Source organism: Natrix helvetica (assembly GCF_964273705.1).
Source record: "Natrix helvetica genome assembly, chromosome: 2".
NCBI classification, from domain to species: Eukaryota; Metazoa; Chordata; class Lepidosauria; order Squamata; family Natricidae; genus Natrix; species Natrix helvetica.
The window spans coordinates 23423345-23441799 of NC_138552.1; the positions used below are offsets into that span (position 1 = coordinate 23423345).

The following is an 18455-nucleotide window of genomic DNA, read 5'->3' on the forward strand; positions in this document are numbered from 1 at the left end:
CTCCAGAAGTTGTGAATGCCCCAACACTGGACGTCTTTAAGAAGATGTTGGATAGCCATTTGTCTGAAACGGTATAGGGTTTCCTGCCTAGGCAGGGGGTTGGACTAGAAGACCTCCAAGGTCCCTTCCAACTCTGCTGTTGTATTGTATTTATGATGTGTGCTGATGGGAGGGGGTATACTGTTAAATGACTTTTTCTATTACATTTTGATTAACTCTGTGGAAAAATATGTTTAAATCACAGTCATTCCAGATCCTCCAGTTGGGCTGAACTGGACAGTGCTATACACCAGCCCAAGTCGTGTCTTTACTGATGTTCAGGTTACATGGAAGCCTCCACCCTCTGCAGATGTTGTTACTGGATGGCTCATACCTAAGTATCAGCTTCAGTATAAACACGTCAATGCAACAGAATGGCATGAGGTATGTATTGCAAGAACAAAACTTAAGAGACCTTCCCCAGAGGTATTGGGAATGAGAAACAAGTATCAGGGACCTGCTAAAGCTTAAAAGCTTTTAATTTACGGTTTGGGAAATACTTTGAAAACAATACATCTGCATATTTGCAAATCAATGAGTTACCATATATATTCATAGACTCTATAAACACACTCTGTTTTCCTACGTAATATATAGTGCAAGTGAGAGCAACACACTTTAGTGATTCCACAGTCCCAGCTCTCTCTTTCTATTTCTCATACTGTGTTTTCCTCCCTTGCCTCATGTATTCAGTATTTAATATTTAGTAGATGGAGATCCCACTATTTAATAGACCTGAAATTTCCCCCTCTGCTTCTCTACATCCCTCTTGCATATGGATAAGGCCAATAGCACAGCTTGAACCTAAAAATAAGCATTGTATTACATCAACAATGTACACTACAGTAGACTTGTAGTCCCAAAAATAAACTTGCACAATTAAGTTCACAGCCTGCCTTAAAAGAAAAGAAAAATATGGCCTCACATTTAAGAATTATCTGCAACTTATACAGAACCATAGAGGTGGGAGAGATCTTAGGGATCTTCACCTAATCTAAACATTGTTCAGAAGATTCAGTAGAACATCTTTTCACAGTTGATCCCAAGTTTCTCTGAAGAGCTGTAGTAAAGGAGATGTCACGACTTCACATGATAGCCTGTTCCACAACCATTCTGATGTTTAACTTGGATATGTTTCCTTACACTTTTAATATACTGGTTTGTGTCTTGCTCTCTAGGGTGACAAAGAATAAGTCCACTTCCTCTTCTACATATCAGATATTTGAAGACAGCTATCATATTTCCCCTCAGTCTTTTCTGTAGTCTAGACATTCCCAAAACCTTTAACCATTCCTCAAGGGGGTTGTTTCCATGACCTTCATATTTTCAGTAGCCGTCTTCCAAACCAACTCCAATTTGTCACTACCCTTTTTGAATGTCCAGAGACAGACATAGTATTCCAAGTGGGATCTGATCAGGGTAGAGTCAAGTGGCACAATTATTTTCCATGAAATGATTTATATGCTTCTGTTAGTACAGCTCAATATTGCATTTGCCTTTTTAGCAATTGACATCTCAACCTCTGGCTCATGTCAACAAGGCCATCCGAAAACTGTTTTCCATTTATTTCTACAAGCCATGACTGTCCCATCCCATATATGTGCCCTACATTTTTCCCCATAGGTGCAGAATTTTATTTTTCTCCCTATATAATTCCCTCCCATTTCAATCAATCATTTTCAATCAAACTTTCCAGTTTTGTATCACATGCAAAATTCTTAAGTGTCCACTCAACCCTCATTCAATTCATTGATTAAGAGATTGGAAAATATTAGAACCACTTGCTGATAAATAAGTTCTAATAGACAATACATATTAAGGTAGTATTCACCTTAATATTGTTGTAGAAGAAGCATTTCCCAGGTGGTGGTGTTTTTTCTTATTGGCGGTTGAGGATTCTGGGTATTGAAGTCTATCACATCTGGAAGGTTAAATTTAGGAAAGAATGTGCTAGAATTTCAAAACACTCAGATCCTAATTCTGCCTCCTTGCATAAGTTTTGTATTTAAAGAGTACTTTTCTTTATGAGTAGCAACAATCAGTTGAGGAGATTCAATGTATTATTACAGGTGGATTCAAAACTTGCCACAGAAGTTCCAGTATATTCTTTAAAGACATGCCAAGATTATGAGATGCGGGTTCGAGCAAAAGGATTACCTGAAGTTTATGGCGAATTCAGTGAGATCCTGTATGTATCATTTGATTCAAAAGGACTGGTGCCATGTGAGGAAGGTGAGATTTTTCTCTTCTATGATGTTGCCTTTGAAATATTTTCTTAACACCTTGCGTCAGAACTCACTACAAACTATTGTAGGCCCATATGGATGGAAACTAATCAAGGAGAGAAGCAACATAGAACTAAGGAGAAACCCAGGCTGCCAAGTTACTACTGATTGGAACCGGTCCGAACCGGTGTGAACTTACATCTGGTTTAATTAAACAGACCACCTTCATCTCTGAAGGCTTATAGATGTTATCAGGTATACGTTCTTCAGGAATATTTCTAATGAAGAGATTGTGAAAGTTACACCTGTTGAATCACTCCTGGATGTATCACTCTTTAACATAAAATTGACTTGAAAAAACAAAATAAACTACGAAAACTGAAACTTTAGAAACCGAACAGTTAGCTTAAGGACCTTTATTAAATAGCCAGTATTGTCTCATTATCTGATATCTATGCTTTGGTGAGTTGGTATTACTGCTGTTATGTGAAATGAATTTACTTACTGCAAGCAAGCTGCTGATCGAGCCAGCCAAATAAGGATAATATTTGAGGTTCTAGCCTTGCAGAAAGAGAAGAGATTTAAAGCAGAGGCAAGATTTGCAAGATGTGAAAAGCTAGAAATAGCAATTAAAAATATTTGAATTCTGAGCAAATACTGTAAAAAAAAGAAAAGAAAAGCCTCGGTGACTATGAATCAGCAAATAGTATTATTTCTTACAGTATGGAAATATCTAACATTGTATTAACTGGATTAGAAATATCTTGGTTTATTAGTGGCATTCAACTGGATCAGCTTTTCCCAATCTGGTTATCTTCAGGTCAAACGTGTCCACAGGGAGGAAAAAAGAGAGGCAAATGTTTGTGCTACAAATACCATCCCTTTTGTTGTGCATCATGACATCTTGTACATGTACAAAAGGGAAGTTGCTTACAGCAGGGGTGTTAAACTGATGGCCCATGGGCCGGATGCCTCACGCGCAGGACACGCCCACCCCAGCTCCACAAATGGGGGAAATGTTGCAGAATGTCACATGACAGCAACGTGATACTGCAAGTTTGATACCCGTGGCTTACAACATGCTTGTGTTCCAATGGTGTTAGACTTCAATACCCGGATAGCATAGCCATTGGAAAAGTATAGGCATTGAAATCCAATTTATCTGGACCAAGTTCAGAGAACTAAGTAAGACTGACCTAGTTGACTTACTAGGGAGATGCCATGTGTGGGAAATCTATACATCACATGCATATATTTTCTAAACAAGCATGAAACAGCAAGATGTTGATCAAAGAAACACAAACAAAACTGGAAAGTGATAGAAATGTCACATTTTTAATTTTGTTTTTTGTCCCAGAATTCCAGGTTGCTTGGCTTTTGGTGATAGCCTTTGGAACACTCGGCCTAATGGTGATATTGTCTTCAGTCTTCTATTCTAAACAACAAACGTAAGCTTTTGGTAGATTTTTGCCTCTAATCGAACTCATTCATTTTCTATGGCTTTTCTCTTAAGAAATTTTTGACAGGGTCAATTTATTTTGGCTCTCCCAGGTACATTTGCTATTTCATCAGGACAAAAGGATGTTCAGAAACTCTTCCCAGACAATTAGTTTTACGACTGATGGTAGATTGTGGCCATGTGGGGAGCAAAATAATCTTTATTGGAGATATTGGGATGGAAAACTATTGAAAACTGCAGGGATAGTTTCTAGCAGTCAAAAATGACTGAAAAAATACAACTTGAAGTGTGTATATGGCATACTTCCTATTTTTTGGACTTCTACTAAGAAATCTGTAAACATTTCAACATATCACCCTTACACATATTTGAAATTTACTTATATACTTGTATGATGGCACATACATTTCTACTTGGTTTGGGAGAAGCTGATAAAAACATTGTTTTCCTCACAGAGAATGACAGGAATGAAAAGGAAATTAGATTCTCACTTCAAATTGTTTTTAGTCTCATTCCTTTGATGATGAGGAACTGATTTAATGTGTAACAGCCCATTAGCTAGTTTGCAGTATGACTGAGGTCATAAAGACCAGGCTCCCACACTCTAGATCAGAGCTGTCAAACTCCAAGCCTGCTGGCCGGATGCGTCCCACATTGGCCATAGCCACACCTAGTTTAGTGAAGGGGGGGAAAGTCCTGATATGTCATGTGATGCTGCCGTGACGACATAGGTTTGACATCCCTGCTCTAGATCTCCAACTCATCCTTTTATGCCTTCTTTTCCCCTTTTCTGACATCAGCATTTTGAAATTGGAAAATAACATCCCTGGAGTTTTTTATGAGTCTAGAATGGGCATTGCTAAGGAGGCACTGTAGAAGCTACATAGAGAGCCAGTGTTTCTACCATCCACCATTCAGCTGCCACTTAGAACCAAACATAAGAAACTCAGACAAGTTGCCCCTTAGGCCACGGAAAGGCCTGGTACAGTGGAAATAAGAGTGGCTTTATTGGAGTCCTTAACAAAGATTCTTTATTAGATAATCACTGTCAAGGGCTTTAGCCAAATTTGAGCTGGGGAACCTATCAGTTTCTCATTCTCTAAAAATGGACTATTTTGAAAGAAGAGTTCTAGCTTACCCCCTTGGCTAGGACTTCTTCATAATGAATGTAAGGACTGCATCCATTTTACTACTCTTTAGTTAGCTAGGATACAAATCTATACTGCAGCATTTCAGAATGCTGATTGGGAGCTAAATGCTCTACCATATTAAATATTCTCTCCCCTAAAGATGGTTGCATTTGTTGAGAAATAAATTTAAAATGTGTTGGTTTATAACGTCTTGAATGTTTTCTTGAATTTAAGTGTGAGGATATTGCACTAGGGATAAAGATACCTCTCCTTTATACATTCCTTCCCCTTAAAATCTCTCCATCTCAATTTACATGTTGACAGCTAGAGTAGCCTTGAGGGCAACATCCAGTTGCTTTTGTAAATCACCAGTTCAAAGTATTAAGTATTCTAGTGTTGGTCATACTTGTTGAGCTGTAGGTTCAAAAGGTTAAGAAGATACCACGATAACACCTATGCCAACTGCTTCATCTTTGTAAGTCCAAAAGATGAAGCAGATAAGGGAAAAGCAACGACCATGTAGCAATAGAGACGAAAGCTGCCAATGAGACTTCAGTAATGAAGGCTACTTATGTTTATGGGAAGGCATAAAGACTAGGAGGATCTCCAACCTAAATGAAGATAGAAGCTACAGAGCTGGATTCTATTTCAGAGGGTTGAATTCAAGGAAGTGATTAATATTAAAAACCTATAAGCCAAAAACCCAGAGAAAGAGGAGAATGAAGGGGAAGAGGAGGAGGAAAAAGAGACGAAATGGTAGACATGCCTCCTGCAGGAAATCACCAGTCCCTGAAGCTTCCACATAGCACATACATCTTGTTCCTACTCTTGGATGCCCTAAAATGATGAAAACATTGAGAGCTCTGAGAAGGGATCTAAACATTAGTATCAATATCAGTGAGAAATCAATTGTATTGATGCAATTGAAACATCAGAAGAAGTGGATGAATTTCTCCTTAGCGTCCTCCTGCACCTTTAAATTCCCTTGTTTAGATTAGGTTGAACCAATCTTATAATAAATAACATGTTCAGTTTTCAGGCTGGTTTGATTATTGAGTCTTATATGCATACTTTGCTTTAAAAGAACTCAAGAGCTACATTGGAATATTCTCAGCTTGCCCATCCTTGTTTTACTATATTAGCAAACGGATTTCTGGCAAATGCGATGATACTCCTATCCTGTTGGGAGGCAACTTTTGAGTCTGAAAAGCATTGGATAATATGAGAGAAGTCAAGTCTCATGGAGCTAAATGATCCAGAGTTTTCAGTGCTATGGAGAGGTCTATACTACACTTCTGTTTTAATCCTTAGATAACCCTGGCATTAAGCCTCAGACTCTTGAGTTTGCAGAATACATCCAGGGTTATTGGGCATTGTGTAGTGTATCTTGGGAGTGAGCCAGAACAAATTCAACAAGACAGCTGTGATAGTTGCATGGTGGATCTCCGAAGGGTTGCCAAGGTGCTTACTTAAGCTTCCCTTGTAGACGGTATTTGCTGGATTGATTGAGCTTCACTCAGATTTGCATACTGAGTACAGCCAGCGGTGGGCTGCTGGGGGTTTGCAGGGGTTTGGGAGAACCTCTAGTTAAGATTCTATGCAATTCAGAGAACCCCCAAATCCCACTCCTGGATGATCCCGCCTACCCCGCTCCTCCCAGGAGTCCCCATGCGGCCCATTTTGGATGCAGGTAAGGGCAGGGCGCACACGGAGGCTCGGGGAGGGTGAAAAATGGGCCTAACGGAAGTTCAGGAAGGCTAGAAACGAGCCCATTTTCAGCCTTCAGAGTATAGGGAAGGCAAAAATACCCCCCCCCGCGCGCCATGGTGCAGGAGGCTGAATAGGCCACACCTACCACGCCCAGGCCCACCCAGCAACCGGGCAGAGAACCCCTTACTAACATTTTTGAAGTTCACCCCCAAGTACAGCAATTAGGGTAACCAGCCAGCTACAGGCAGCAATGTGGGAAATGATTATGAATTAGATCATGCTTACAGGCAGGATTCCCTCCCACTGCAGGGGAATAGGAAGTAACTTTTTAATTGCGCTGGATTCATTCCTATGGAGGGAGAAAGAAAAGGTATTTAAAAATTGCCACAAGCTAGCATATTGCTCTTTAATTGCTTGGAGAATGCTGCTTTGTAAAGAAGCCAAAATGAAAGGTTAAAATTCCTTCACTTCTCTCAGAAACTGCGCTTAGGAGTCAAAGGACAAGTGCAGAGTTGCAGAAGACCAATTAGCTAAAATTGCTGAACAAATTGGCAAAATTAATACTGCTGAGCAACCCCACATGAAAAACAAACACTACTTTATTACTCAGAACTGAAATTCTAAATCACGGGAACAAGAATATGACTGGATGAATCTCTCCAAGAAAATCTGGAACGCCAAGCTTAGATTGAAAACCTGTTAAAACAGAATTTAGCATTCATAAACTAGTATGTGATAAAGGAGCTATTAAAAGATGCAGTTCACCAACAGATAAGCAACTGTGAAAAGGACTTTCAGATAACAATTATTTGGCATGGTTTAGATTATTTATTACGAATGAATGAATGTTTATATGGCCACCCAACTCACTCCATGTGGCTTAGAAGGATAAAAACCCAATGTAAAAACAATAAAAGCCATACCATCCCACCCACCCCCTAGCAACAACAATAAAATGAGCTATTTGATGGGCTCCATCCCACTCGAACCCCCAAGGTCCATTGGCAAAACCAGGTCTTCAGGGCCTTGCAAAAGAATGCCAAAGTGAAGTCAATCTTATCTCAGCCGGGATGATATTACACAAGGAGAGAGCCACCATGGATAAAGCCCTTCTTCTTGGTCTCGCTAGATGGACCTCTTTAGGAGATGGGAACCATAACATTTCCTGCCTCATATAGGGCTTTGACGGTTAAAACCAACATCTTGAATTGGACCCAGAAGCAAATCAGCAGCCAATGCAGCTGCTACATTGCATTGTATGACATAAATGCACATCTAGGCCTGCACAAAACCATGTAAGCAGCCATATTTTGAACCAATTAAAGCTTCCAGACACTTTAAATTCTTGTTAATGTATATGAAAATATAATATAATGAAAATGTAATAAAAGATTTCTTCTTCCTCTATCTTGTGTCTATAAACAAATCCTTCATGCCTTGTCATTTGATCCTGGTCAACAACAATCCATTTACCAGAAACAACACACGTATTTTAACCTTGATCAAATAAACCAACCCTATATTCCTTCCCTTTGCTTTTAAGAATCTTTGCTCTGAAGATGTTAATATATTCTCCTTAACTGAACCAAAACCAATCCAGCAAGACTCTCAGGCTGCAAGTGGTGTCACTTACATAGCTTGTGTGGAAAATGTGGAAGGTAGGGCTTTCCCAGAGGGCAGTGAGAATTCTGGGTTTTGAGTGCAATGTATCAGCAACAGATCTAAACTAAATATTTTTCAGACTATTTCATTTGCTATAAACCAAATGCTTTTTAATGAGGTTGAATAGGATGTCTCGCTGACAATCTGAAATGGCACAATGGTACATATTCCAAAAAGTAAAAATATTCCACCATAGTTTGGGATTTGCCAAGATATAGCCATCCTGCTAAAATAAGGAATTGTATTGTATTGTTCTTGATGCAGTTTAGAAGTCCTAGAACTTAAATGTTAATCTTATTCTTTCAGGTTGAAAATACTAATATTTCCTCCTGTTCCAGTGCCCAAAATTAAAGGAATTGATCCAGACCTACTAAAGGTAATGAGAAATTGATTGCTGTTGTACGAAATCAGTATACCTGAAGGTTTGTCAGCATAGCAGGGATGGATTAAATAGTCTAAAATGGCCTACTCTCTAAAGAAAAGTTTTTCCTAATTGTTGCACAAGTTTATAGAATAAATGTTTACACCTTTATTCAAAACATTATTTCTAGTTAGGTATTGAGATTTATTTATTTATTATGTGCCATCAAATTGGTGTCAACGTTTGGTGACTATATAAATATAAATATAAATAAATATATAGGACAGTCTGTCTCCAAACTGATTCTTCAGGACTTCCAAGGATGCATCACCTCTGTAATTGTATCTTGTCCTCATCTTCTCTTTCCTTCCACCTTCCCCAGTATGATAGACTTCTCCAGAAATAAACATTGCATGTACTGGAACTAAAATGACTCCCAAAAGGAATATTTTGAGATATATATATTTTTTATTCATTACTACTATATTCATGCAGATTTTATTATGGACCTAGTATTAGCTACCAGCACCCTACAACCAACTTTAATAATCCCAAGCCAGAGTTTTGTTTTGTTTTGTCTTTGGCTAGTAATAGCAAAAGACTCAAAAGAGAACGAAACAGAAGGCAGGAACAAATGATATTTATGCTGATTCCCAAGTCTCCTTTTCATGGGTCTCTCCAGCAAAGCTAGTATTCTTGGACAACTCAGTAAAACTTCTGCTTTCTTCCATCCTCTGGGTGACCAGGTTCCAAATCTGGTGCCCTAATTTGCAGGATCTTTTAATTGGAAAACTGGTTAAAAATTATGTCTGAATAGAGTAAATACCACTGCCATGCATATAGAATTCACACACGGATGATTAAATTTCAGTAATAATTGCTACTCTCTTGTTTTATTTTCAAACATTTGTTTTCAGAAAGGAAAATTGGATGAAGTTAATTCCATATTAGCAAGTCATGGTAGCTACATGCCCCAACTTTATGGAGATGACTCTTGGGTGGAATTTATTGAGCTGGATATAGATGACGCTGAAGATAGAACCGAAGGATCAGATACTGAAAGGCTCCTTGGTGACGTTCACACAAAGTCTCATGGCTGCCTTGCAGTGAGGGATGATGATTCTGGACGGGCCAGCTGCTGTGAGCCTGATATCCCAGAGACTGATTTTAGTGCAAGTGATACATGCGATGGAGCTTCTGACATTGATCAGTCCAAAAGGGTAACTGATAAAGAAGAGGATCTCTTGTGCCTTGATCAAAAAGATAACGAGAAATCAATCCCAGGTCTTGATGATGCATCTGCCTGCTTGCCATCGGATAATCCAACCAAAGAACAAGACCTAAAATCCCATGTGCCTGCCACTGAGATAACCAATCCACTAGTCCAGACCCAGTTGAGCAATCAAAGTTCACTAAGGAACATTGATTTTTACACACAAGTCAGCAACATTACACCAAGAGGAAGTGTTGTGCTCTCCCCGGGACAAAAAATGAAGACGGGGAAAACTCAAAGTGAAGCTCAGAGAGAACCAGTTGCACAGTGTCAACCAACCTTGGCCATGGACAATGCCTATTTCTGTGAGTTGGATATGAAAAAATGTGTCACTGTCACGCCCCCCAAAGAAGATGAGCCAGAAGTTCAAGTCCAGAGCTTTTCGGAGGATGCTTACTTGACCACTGATAGCCTTGTCATTCATCCTGTGATCCCTGCTATGGTAGCAACAGCTACAGAAGAAAAAGATCCGGAAGCTTCTGAGATACCTGTGGCAGACTATACCTCCATTCATATGGTACAGTCCCCACAAGGTCTTGTTCTCAACGCAACAGCTCTCCATGTGCCAGACAAAGATTTCCTCCTGTCATCTGGCTATGTGAGCACAGAGCAACTTAACAAAATCTTGTCATAGGTTTCTTTCTTTTTTTCTTCTTAGTATGTAGGAAACTGTATCATCCCTAGCTCTCTGAAGCTCAAAACACATATGGAGTTGGAGTTTTCCAATTCAGTACAGTGTTACAGAAAACGTCTGAAGTTTGCAGAACATTTATTAACTATGATGTGAATGGGAAGGTCAATTCCCAAAAGGAATTCTGTGTTCCTATGCTTTAACCAGAGCCAAGGTGTCCAATAGATTCAGATGGTTGGTGATGATTCAGTCCTTTCCACTTTTACCTGTGTTGTTGAATCAATCACAGTATTGCTTTTGTGTCTGGTAAATATTGTCTAACCAAATGTTGCTGGTGCTGATTCAGTAGCATGACTGTCCTTCATTATAGGTGTTGCTTTGGGCTTCTCCCAAACACGTTGGGAGAAGTATCTGTGTCATGCATTGTAAATCATTTTCTTCTTCAAAAAGCTAATAGCAAGTGTGGAATTTTGTTTGTTCGCTCGCTTGTTTGAAGATTTTGAGATGTTTATACTGGGAATTGGAGAATGAAAGATTAGATAAAGAAGCAAAAAAAGTTTTGTTCAATAAAGAATTATTATAGTTAATATAAATAGAAATCTACTTTAATACTTCAGGTAAGCAAGCATGAATATTTTATACTTGGACTGCATTCTGAGGTTTAATTATTATGATCGATGTATGGAATGTCTCTGCTGCAATCAATATAGCAATTACCAAAAGAATAAGGAAAAATATTTTTATATCTCCATCAAAGCTATAGAGAATTTTAAGTTGCAGCACTGCTGGGGGTGGGGGGTGGGGTGGGGTGATCATTTCTTAAAAGCACTATACATATTTTTACCTTTTGTAGCAAACTAAAAACATGTACAACATTGAATATTTTTGTACTGGTAAAACCAATCTGTCATTACAATTTTATAACAGTAAAGCATAAGATGGATTTGGAATTTCAGGGCTTTTTAGGAATACAATTATTTTTTTTATGACTAAGTCGGTGATTTAATAGTGTTCTTTACAAGAAAGCGTTTACATCCCTTAAATTTTAAACAACAAACCTAATATTAATATAGAGTCAAAAGTTATCATCATTTTAGATTGTGAATCGAATGAAAATGCAAAATTCAATAGAACAGTATTATGAACAGTATAACTTTTTTATTTAGGATAATCTGCTAATTAATAGCGATGTAGGAAAGTTTTAAAGACTTAGTGTGCTTAAAGCCTTACGTGTATCTGTTCCTTTCTCAAGGTACGCCTTAACATACTTTAATTTTATATTTTGTTTACATAAAGAAGGTTTAAATTCCTTTTCAAATATGCAGTCTGCTTGGGGTTTTTTTCCTTGCTGTTTTCCAGACTGCTAATATTAATCTCAGCCTTAGCCTGCCTGCAGGTAACCCGTTCCTAAACGTCACGCAAATGTCACACAAACTTCCCAGAGTTACTGATTTGAACTGGGAGTTTATGACCTTGGGGTGGGAAGCCTTGTGCCATATAAAGGTTCCTTGTTCTGATTCAGAAAACTTCTCCCTTTAGCCTCTTATTGAATTTAACTTCCCCAAGATCTTTAGCACAGGTCTTTTACATTACCTATTGCCTGAGTCTATTTTTTTAAATCCGTGGACCTTTCTGCACATAAAACATGCATTATATCACCGAGCCGCTAATCCCTGACAGGAGCAAAAATGTGAATGGGGAAACATTGCAGTGAATTCAGAGGTACTCAGAGATGATTACAGGTTGTCCCCTTATGGAAAGGGTGCAAATATTTTGCACTGATGACAATAATGGAAACCCACCAAAAAAAGCTTTGGGAAAGGGGAGAGGAATGTGTAGGATTTGCCTCTGAACTGGTCTTAAAAGGATTTAAATCTAGAAGAAAAATCCTTCCTTTTCATTGCTGTTCTCTTCATGGGCCATTACAGTTAATGGCCATATGATAAGCTGTGATAATAATGAACGTAGTATGTAGATTACAACTGCCTTCTTGGAAATACATTGATATTATACCTGGGTAGCAGTTTTGTTAGTATTGTTTTGATTTGTTTTAAAGAAGTAAGGTGAAGGTCTTGTTACGTGTATTTGCCATAGTCTTCAGTCTTAAAGACAAGTGTAGTGCAATTGTTTCTGGTTTATTTAGAAATAAACCATAAAATGTGCTATCGGGCCAACTTCCGTTTGGTGGGTTTTTATGTTGGCCAACCAAATAAGAATGAAGTTTGCAAAAAGCTCACATAGGACATCTAAATAAAGTTGCTTGGGATGACACCACCACAGAAAAAGAATATAAGCTTCATTTATTTGCATTTTTGAAAGATTTGGCTCTTTTTTTCCACATAGGTACTCATCACACTCAGCTAATTGTCACCAGAAAAACTGGGGGTGGGAAAGAGGATGGTGGAGAACATTAGCAGGTTGTAAGAGACCCTGTCAGCAAAAAACAGCTTAAAATGAAAAGAATACCAAGTGAGCAGATTCTCAGCTACGATGTTAATCCTGTGTTATATAAGTAGGCCTTGAGTAGAAATGCACATTTTAGCTGGAGATTGAATCATGAAAAAGCTTCTTAAAAGGAAGAAAGTTGCTCAGAATCAAGTCCAGTGCTTCAGAAATAAACTTTTCTGATATTCATTTTTTGGCTTGCATTTGGCTTTTGTATTTAAGATGTATTTTCTCTAATAGCTGGAACCTTTAATTTTAGGCACTAATTGCAATTAAAGCTATGTAAGCCGTTCTTAATGACAAGGGAAATTAATGATACATTTCCCTTGATGGATGTTTTTTTTTTCCATCACCAAAAACTAGTTAAATACCTCAATTTCAGAATGTCCTTTGGTACTTTGCTGGTTACGTAAAACAATATACCACAGTATGAAGATTTGTGTATTTCTGTTTTATGTATTTAACTTGCCTTATGTCAGTGTTCTGATTCCATCCTCAAAGTTTAAATAAATTTATTTTCTTTAATTCATCATGATGTTGTTGCATACTTTATTGTCAAACCTTTACAATGAAGGGGGGGGGGACAATTTTAAAAATGATAGTTTACTGTATTGTCATCAGATGCATTTTTACATGTTGTTTCTATGCAATATAAATAAAATCCTGGGAAATACATAAAGCATAATTGGCAGCCCTAATTTCCACATATTTTTGTTGCTGGAAATAAGGCAGTCCAATTCTGCTCATAGATATGCCAGATTGGGTTCTAAGAATTATAGTCCCACTCATCTAGTTCAGAGCCCCTGATTTCTGTAGTTGTAGCCCTCCGGATACCTTTTGAAAACTGAATTCATTCTTTCACATCATTCTGTAAACCGTAAAATGCCACAGTTAAAACCCCAAGAAAAGTATGCAAAAGCCTCATCAACATATGTGGTGTGATCCTATGAGGTCTGCAGGTTACTCAGAAATAAGATCCTTGTCCATGAAAAGGTTGCCCTCTGACCTACAGAAGGTTAAATTGCCTCATGAACTCTACTGCCCCCACTGGTGAAACACAGTAAGACATATTAGGAGGACTATATAGCCCCAAATGTAATGAAGATGGATATTCGTTTGGTTATGGGAAAAGTTGGTCTGGGGAATTCTAAACAATATTTGATTCATTTAATTCATGAAGGACTCCACGTGGGAATTCTAGCATCCTGAAAATCTCCAGAGCTGTTATTCCATCTTTCCATCTGTTTCAAAAGGAAGCATATAAATTACTGAATACATTTTAAAAATCAAAAATAAATTTCATAGGTGTAAGACACAGCAGGTGAAAATTTTCTCTAAATATTACAGGATATGTTTCGGCTTCTTTGTGAACTTCTGATTGAACCAATAGAAGAGAATATACAGTATGTAGCTCAGAGTTGAACTACGGAGCCCTTGATGCTCCCTGAACTTGGTTATTTGCTGAGAGATGGTTCATCACATGCCTAGGTAACGTCATCAATGCACAGATGATGTAACCTAGTTAGATAATTAAATGTCCGCAAGCAAACAACTAAGTACAGAAAGCTCCAAAGACTCCACACTTCTGATTGTGGCGCCTGTGAAACTAATTCCACGCCTCCAGAAAACATCACACAAAGTTCAGGGATTCTCTGGAGCACTTGAGTGATGAACACTTCAGCTTTATGATTCCTGAACACTTTTAATAGGGGATTAGGGATCAAAACCCTAGGTCAGTGATGGCGAACCTTTTCAGCGCTGAGTGCCCAAACCAGAACATGTGTGCATACCGGACCCCTAGAAATTCAAAGACCAGCTGGCCAGTGCGCAAGTGAGCACTGGCCACCTGGTTTCTGGCATGCGCGTGCATGCCAGCCATCTGGTCTTCATGAGCGTCGAAACCCAAAGACGAGGAGTTCCACATGCAAAGATCAGCTGGGCAACGCATATGCATGCGGCGGAAATCAGAAGAGCAGCTGGCGATGGTGCGCGTGCCCACAAAGAGGGCTTTGCGTGCCACCCCTAGCACACGTGCCATAAGTTCGTCATCACGGCCCTAGGTCAAATGAGATCAAAGCCTAAAGAAAAAAATTGAGCAACATTTAATGCAAATTAGACTTTTAGTGGGCAAAAAAACCTTCTCAAGTCATTATTTCAGTTGTGAGCAGATTTACTCATTTCAAGGTTCTTATCTGATCGGCATGATTATATTTGCCAATAGATGATTCCTGATTTAAAATTGGGTCCTCATTCATTAATAAATTATGAAACCCCAAATGGGATTTTCTCCTTCCCTCCATCAGAAAAAGTAGGAAGGAAAATGGTTGTCCTGCAAAAAGAAAAAGACAAGGTGGACAGACTGAGATTGAAGTATATAATAATAACTTTTAAACTAACAGTACAGCATTTCAGAGGATCTGTGATAAAACTCAAAATATACGGAACAAGTTATCATGTACTGAATAGCAAAAGTACAGTTTAAAAATTAGTCTGTGATATTTTTAATTAGAATTTGGGAAAATATTGATCCAGGTAATTCAATGTATTACTAATGCGTACATGTAATAGAAGCTTAGCCAGAGGTTTCTTGCTTGAATTCGTAATTTCTTTCTGTTTTGTGGCTTAGAAAAAACCTAGTCTTGAGTTCTAGGTGTATGGATATCTTCCTGTCTGACAATAATTGTGAATCTAAATAAATTGATAAAACCCTCAGATTTCTGCTAAAGATGAAAAAAGGTCCTTCTTATTTTTGCTAATTCTTTCTATACAAATCAGGGAGCAGTTTCTATCGATATCAAGAGTTAAAACAGTAAGTAAACAGCCATTTGCAGTATCTAATCTCTGTGTTCTTTGTCATTAAAATCTCTGGTTAGCACTCATTAAATTTGGTCCCTAGAATTCATTAAATTAATCAACCTCAACCTGAACCTAGCGAGGTTGCTTCTGGTATCGTTTAATATTTCCAAGTATTAAAACATAGCATTAATTTCTTAGGCTTGCAAACATGTATTGTAATGAGCACATTTAATGGTCTCCCTGGTTTTAAAAAAGCAAACTATAAGGATATGGGAACCTTTTTTGCTGTAAACAATCATTATAATAATGATTGAACCAATAAATGGCGTACTTTAGGAAGTAAACTTTTGTCCACTCTTTCTCTTACAACAGGGGTGTCCAAACTTGGGAACTTTAAGACTTGTGGACTTCAACTCCTAGAATTCCCCAGCCAGCTATGCTGGCTGGGGAATTCTAGGAGTTGAAGTCCACAAGTCTTAAAGTTCCCAAGTTTGGACACCCCTGTCTTACAACAAAACACAGCTGATCCTTCTTTCATTTCTTTGAAATTTGTAGAAAATTCCAAGCTCATGTCCTTCTTTTATCCCACCTTTATTATATATATAAATAACTCAAGGTGGCAAACATACCTAATATTCCTTCCTCCTGCTGTTTTTCCTCACAACCCTGTGAGGTGAGTTTTGCCTGGCAAAAGTCATTCCTGTCTTGAGACAGGATTAGAAGACCTTGTGACTTGAGGCCACAAGGCAATACACAATACACAAGCACAGAAGACTTGAAGTCAACAAACTATTAGACTGCGTTAAAAATGTGATCTCTGTATTTTCCAATACCTTCTCACAAATCCTCATAAATACAAGAGCTATTTATTTCCCCCTGCTCCTATTCTCTGCTTGTCATGTTTTCCATTGGTACTCATTTCAGGAGGCATCCGTGCATTGTGCAATCTTCTTCCATTTATTATAGTTTTCTCTTGTAGCAGCAAATCCAAACAGCCCCACAGACCCAAGAATCAATGACCCAACTCTAAAGAACAACAGGAAAGGTGGAGATTCTTTAACAAATAAAGTGCTGTGAAGTAGAATAGAATAGAATAGAATAACAGACTTGGAAGGAACCTTGCAGGTCTTCTAGTCCAACCCCCTGCCTAGGCAGGAAACCCTATACCATTTCAGGCAAATGGCTTTCCAACATCTTCTTAAAGACTTCCAGTGTTGGGGCATTCACAACCTCTGGAGGCAAGCTGTTCCACTGATAAATTGTTCTGTCAGGAAGTTTCTCCTCAGTTCTAAGTTGCTTCTCTCCTTGTTTTCATTTTGAATCCCTCAATACCTGACTGTGCCTAAAGGAGAAAAAGTGCATGTGCATATGATGCCAATGGGCAATGTTAGACATCAGTGATAGTAAGGGTGTCTGCATTAGAGGTCAAAAAAGTCAAATGGCCGCTATGATTGTGTAATAGATTTTTAAAGTACATTGTGCCTGCAATACATGTAAAAATCTATGGAGTTTCAATTGGCAGGTTGTGGTTGCATCTTGACTTTTTAAAACCTTTTCCTTCAGGTGCCCCAGTGTAGGGGTGGAGGCGCAATTATAAAAGAAAGGAAAAATTAAAATATTTGACAAAATACTGCACAATTGTTGTCATGATAAAGAGGATTAACTGTGGGGATTGGAGTCAAAGTATCAAGATGGAAGCCGCGATTGTGTGATCAACGTGTGTATGCATGTACAACATATCTAAAGGGTTTGAACTTGCCGTTGCAACCACCATCCTGACTTTTTTGCCCTACCACCACCTTGTCTGGATACCCTGGTTGGATTCTCAAAGGGCATTCAATTAAGTTCCCAGAATTGTGGGTAATCCATCACTGGAAGATTTTTAAAGAAAAGATTGGACAACGATTTGTTCTGGATCATAGATTGGTATAAGGCAGGGGTGTCCAAACTTGGGAACTTTAAGACTTGTGGACTTCAACTCCCAGAATTCCCCAGCCAGGGCTGGCTGGGGAATTCTGGGAGTTGAAGTCCACAAGTCTTAAAGTTCCCAAGTTTGGACACCCCTGGTATAAGGACTCCTGCCTTGGGCAAAGGGGTTGGACTAGAAGACCTCCAATATTTCTTCCTGACCTATTTTTATGATTCTACCAGTAAGCTAAAGTGGGTTTGGTAGTTTATGGTAGTTTGTAATGTTTGTCTTATAATATTTTGTGAAATGGATCACATTAAAACCATAGCATAATGTGTTTATTATTGCTAGATTAAAATTTTAAACTTTAAACAAAAATGCCAAATCCAGTTTGAACATCTGACTGTGATGAACCAATAAGGAACAAATAAAAATACTGTATTAATAATAATAAGATAAAAATGAATAATAAAAAGAATTAATTAAAAAGAAAACAAACAAACAAAAAGCTCAAAGGGGAAATTCAATGGACCACCGGGTCTTTTTCTGTTTTCAGTTTTCTACGTTTCTATATTAATATAAATAAATTAAAATTTATATTTTACTTAGGTTACAAATTTATTTTGGTTGCATAAACACCCCAATTGTGTTTTGGAGTTTAGAATGCTGTGTACTCCTATTCTGTATTATCTAATGCAGGGGTGTCCAAACTTGGGAACTTTAAGACTTGTGGACTTCAACTCCCAGAATTCCCCAGCCAGCCTGGCTGGGGAATTCTGGGAGTTGAAGTCCACAAGTCTTAAAGTTCTCAAGTT

The 18455-nt window shown here is 38.3% G+C and overlaps 2 protein-coding genes across 6 annotated transcripts in view; one reads left to right on the plus strand and one right to left on the minus strand.

The window, feature by feature from the left end:
• The window catches only part of GHR (growth hormone receptor), a 184200-nt gene extending 170735 nt beyond the window's left edge, over nucleotides 1–13465 (plus strand). For all 5 annotated transcript variants that reach the window (XM_081940087.1, XM_081940088.1, XM_081940084.1 and 2 more), the window contains 5 exons: nucleotides 245–423; nucleotides 2109–2271; nucleotides 3622–3712; nucleotides 8532–8601; nucleotides 9504–13465. In XM_081940087.1, coding sequence (XP_081796213.1) covers nucleotides 245–423; nucleotides 2109–2271; nucleotides 3622–3712; nucleotides 8532–8601; nucleotides 9504–10493 — 1493 coding nt within the window. In that variant the 3' untranslated portion in view covers nucleotides 10494–13465. The remainder of the gene's footprint in view (nucleotides 1–244; nucleotides 424–2108; nucleotides 2272–3621; nucleotides 3713–8531; nucleotides 8602–9503) is intronic.
• TMEM267 (transmembrane protein 267) overlaps nucleotides 1–18455 on the minus strand; it is a 437091-nt gene that overhangs the window by 208936 nt on the left and 209700 nt on the right. The window lies entirely within an intron of this gene.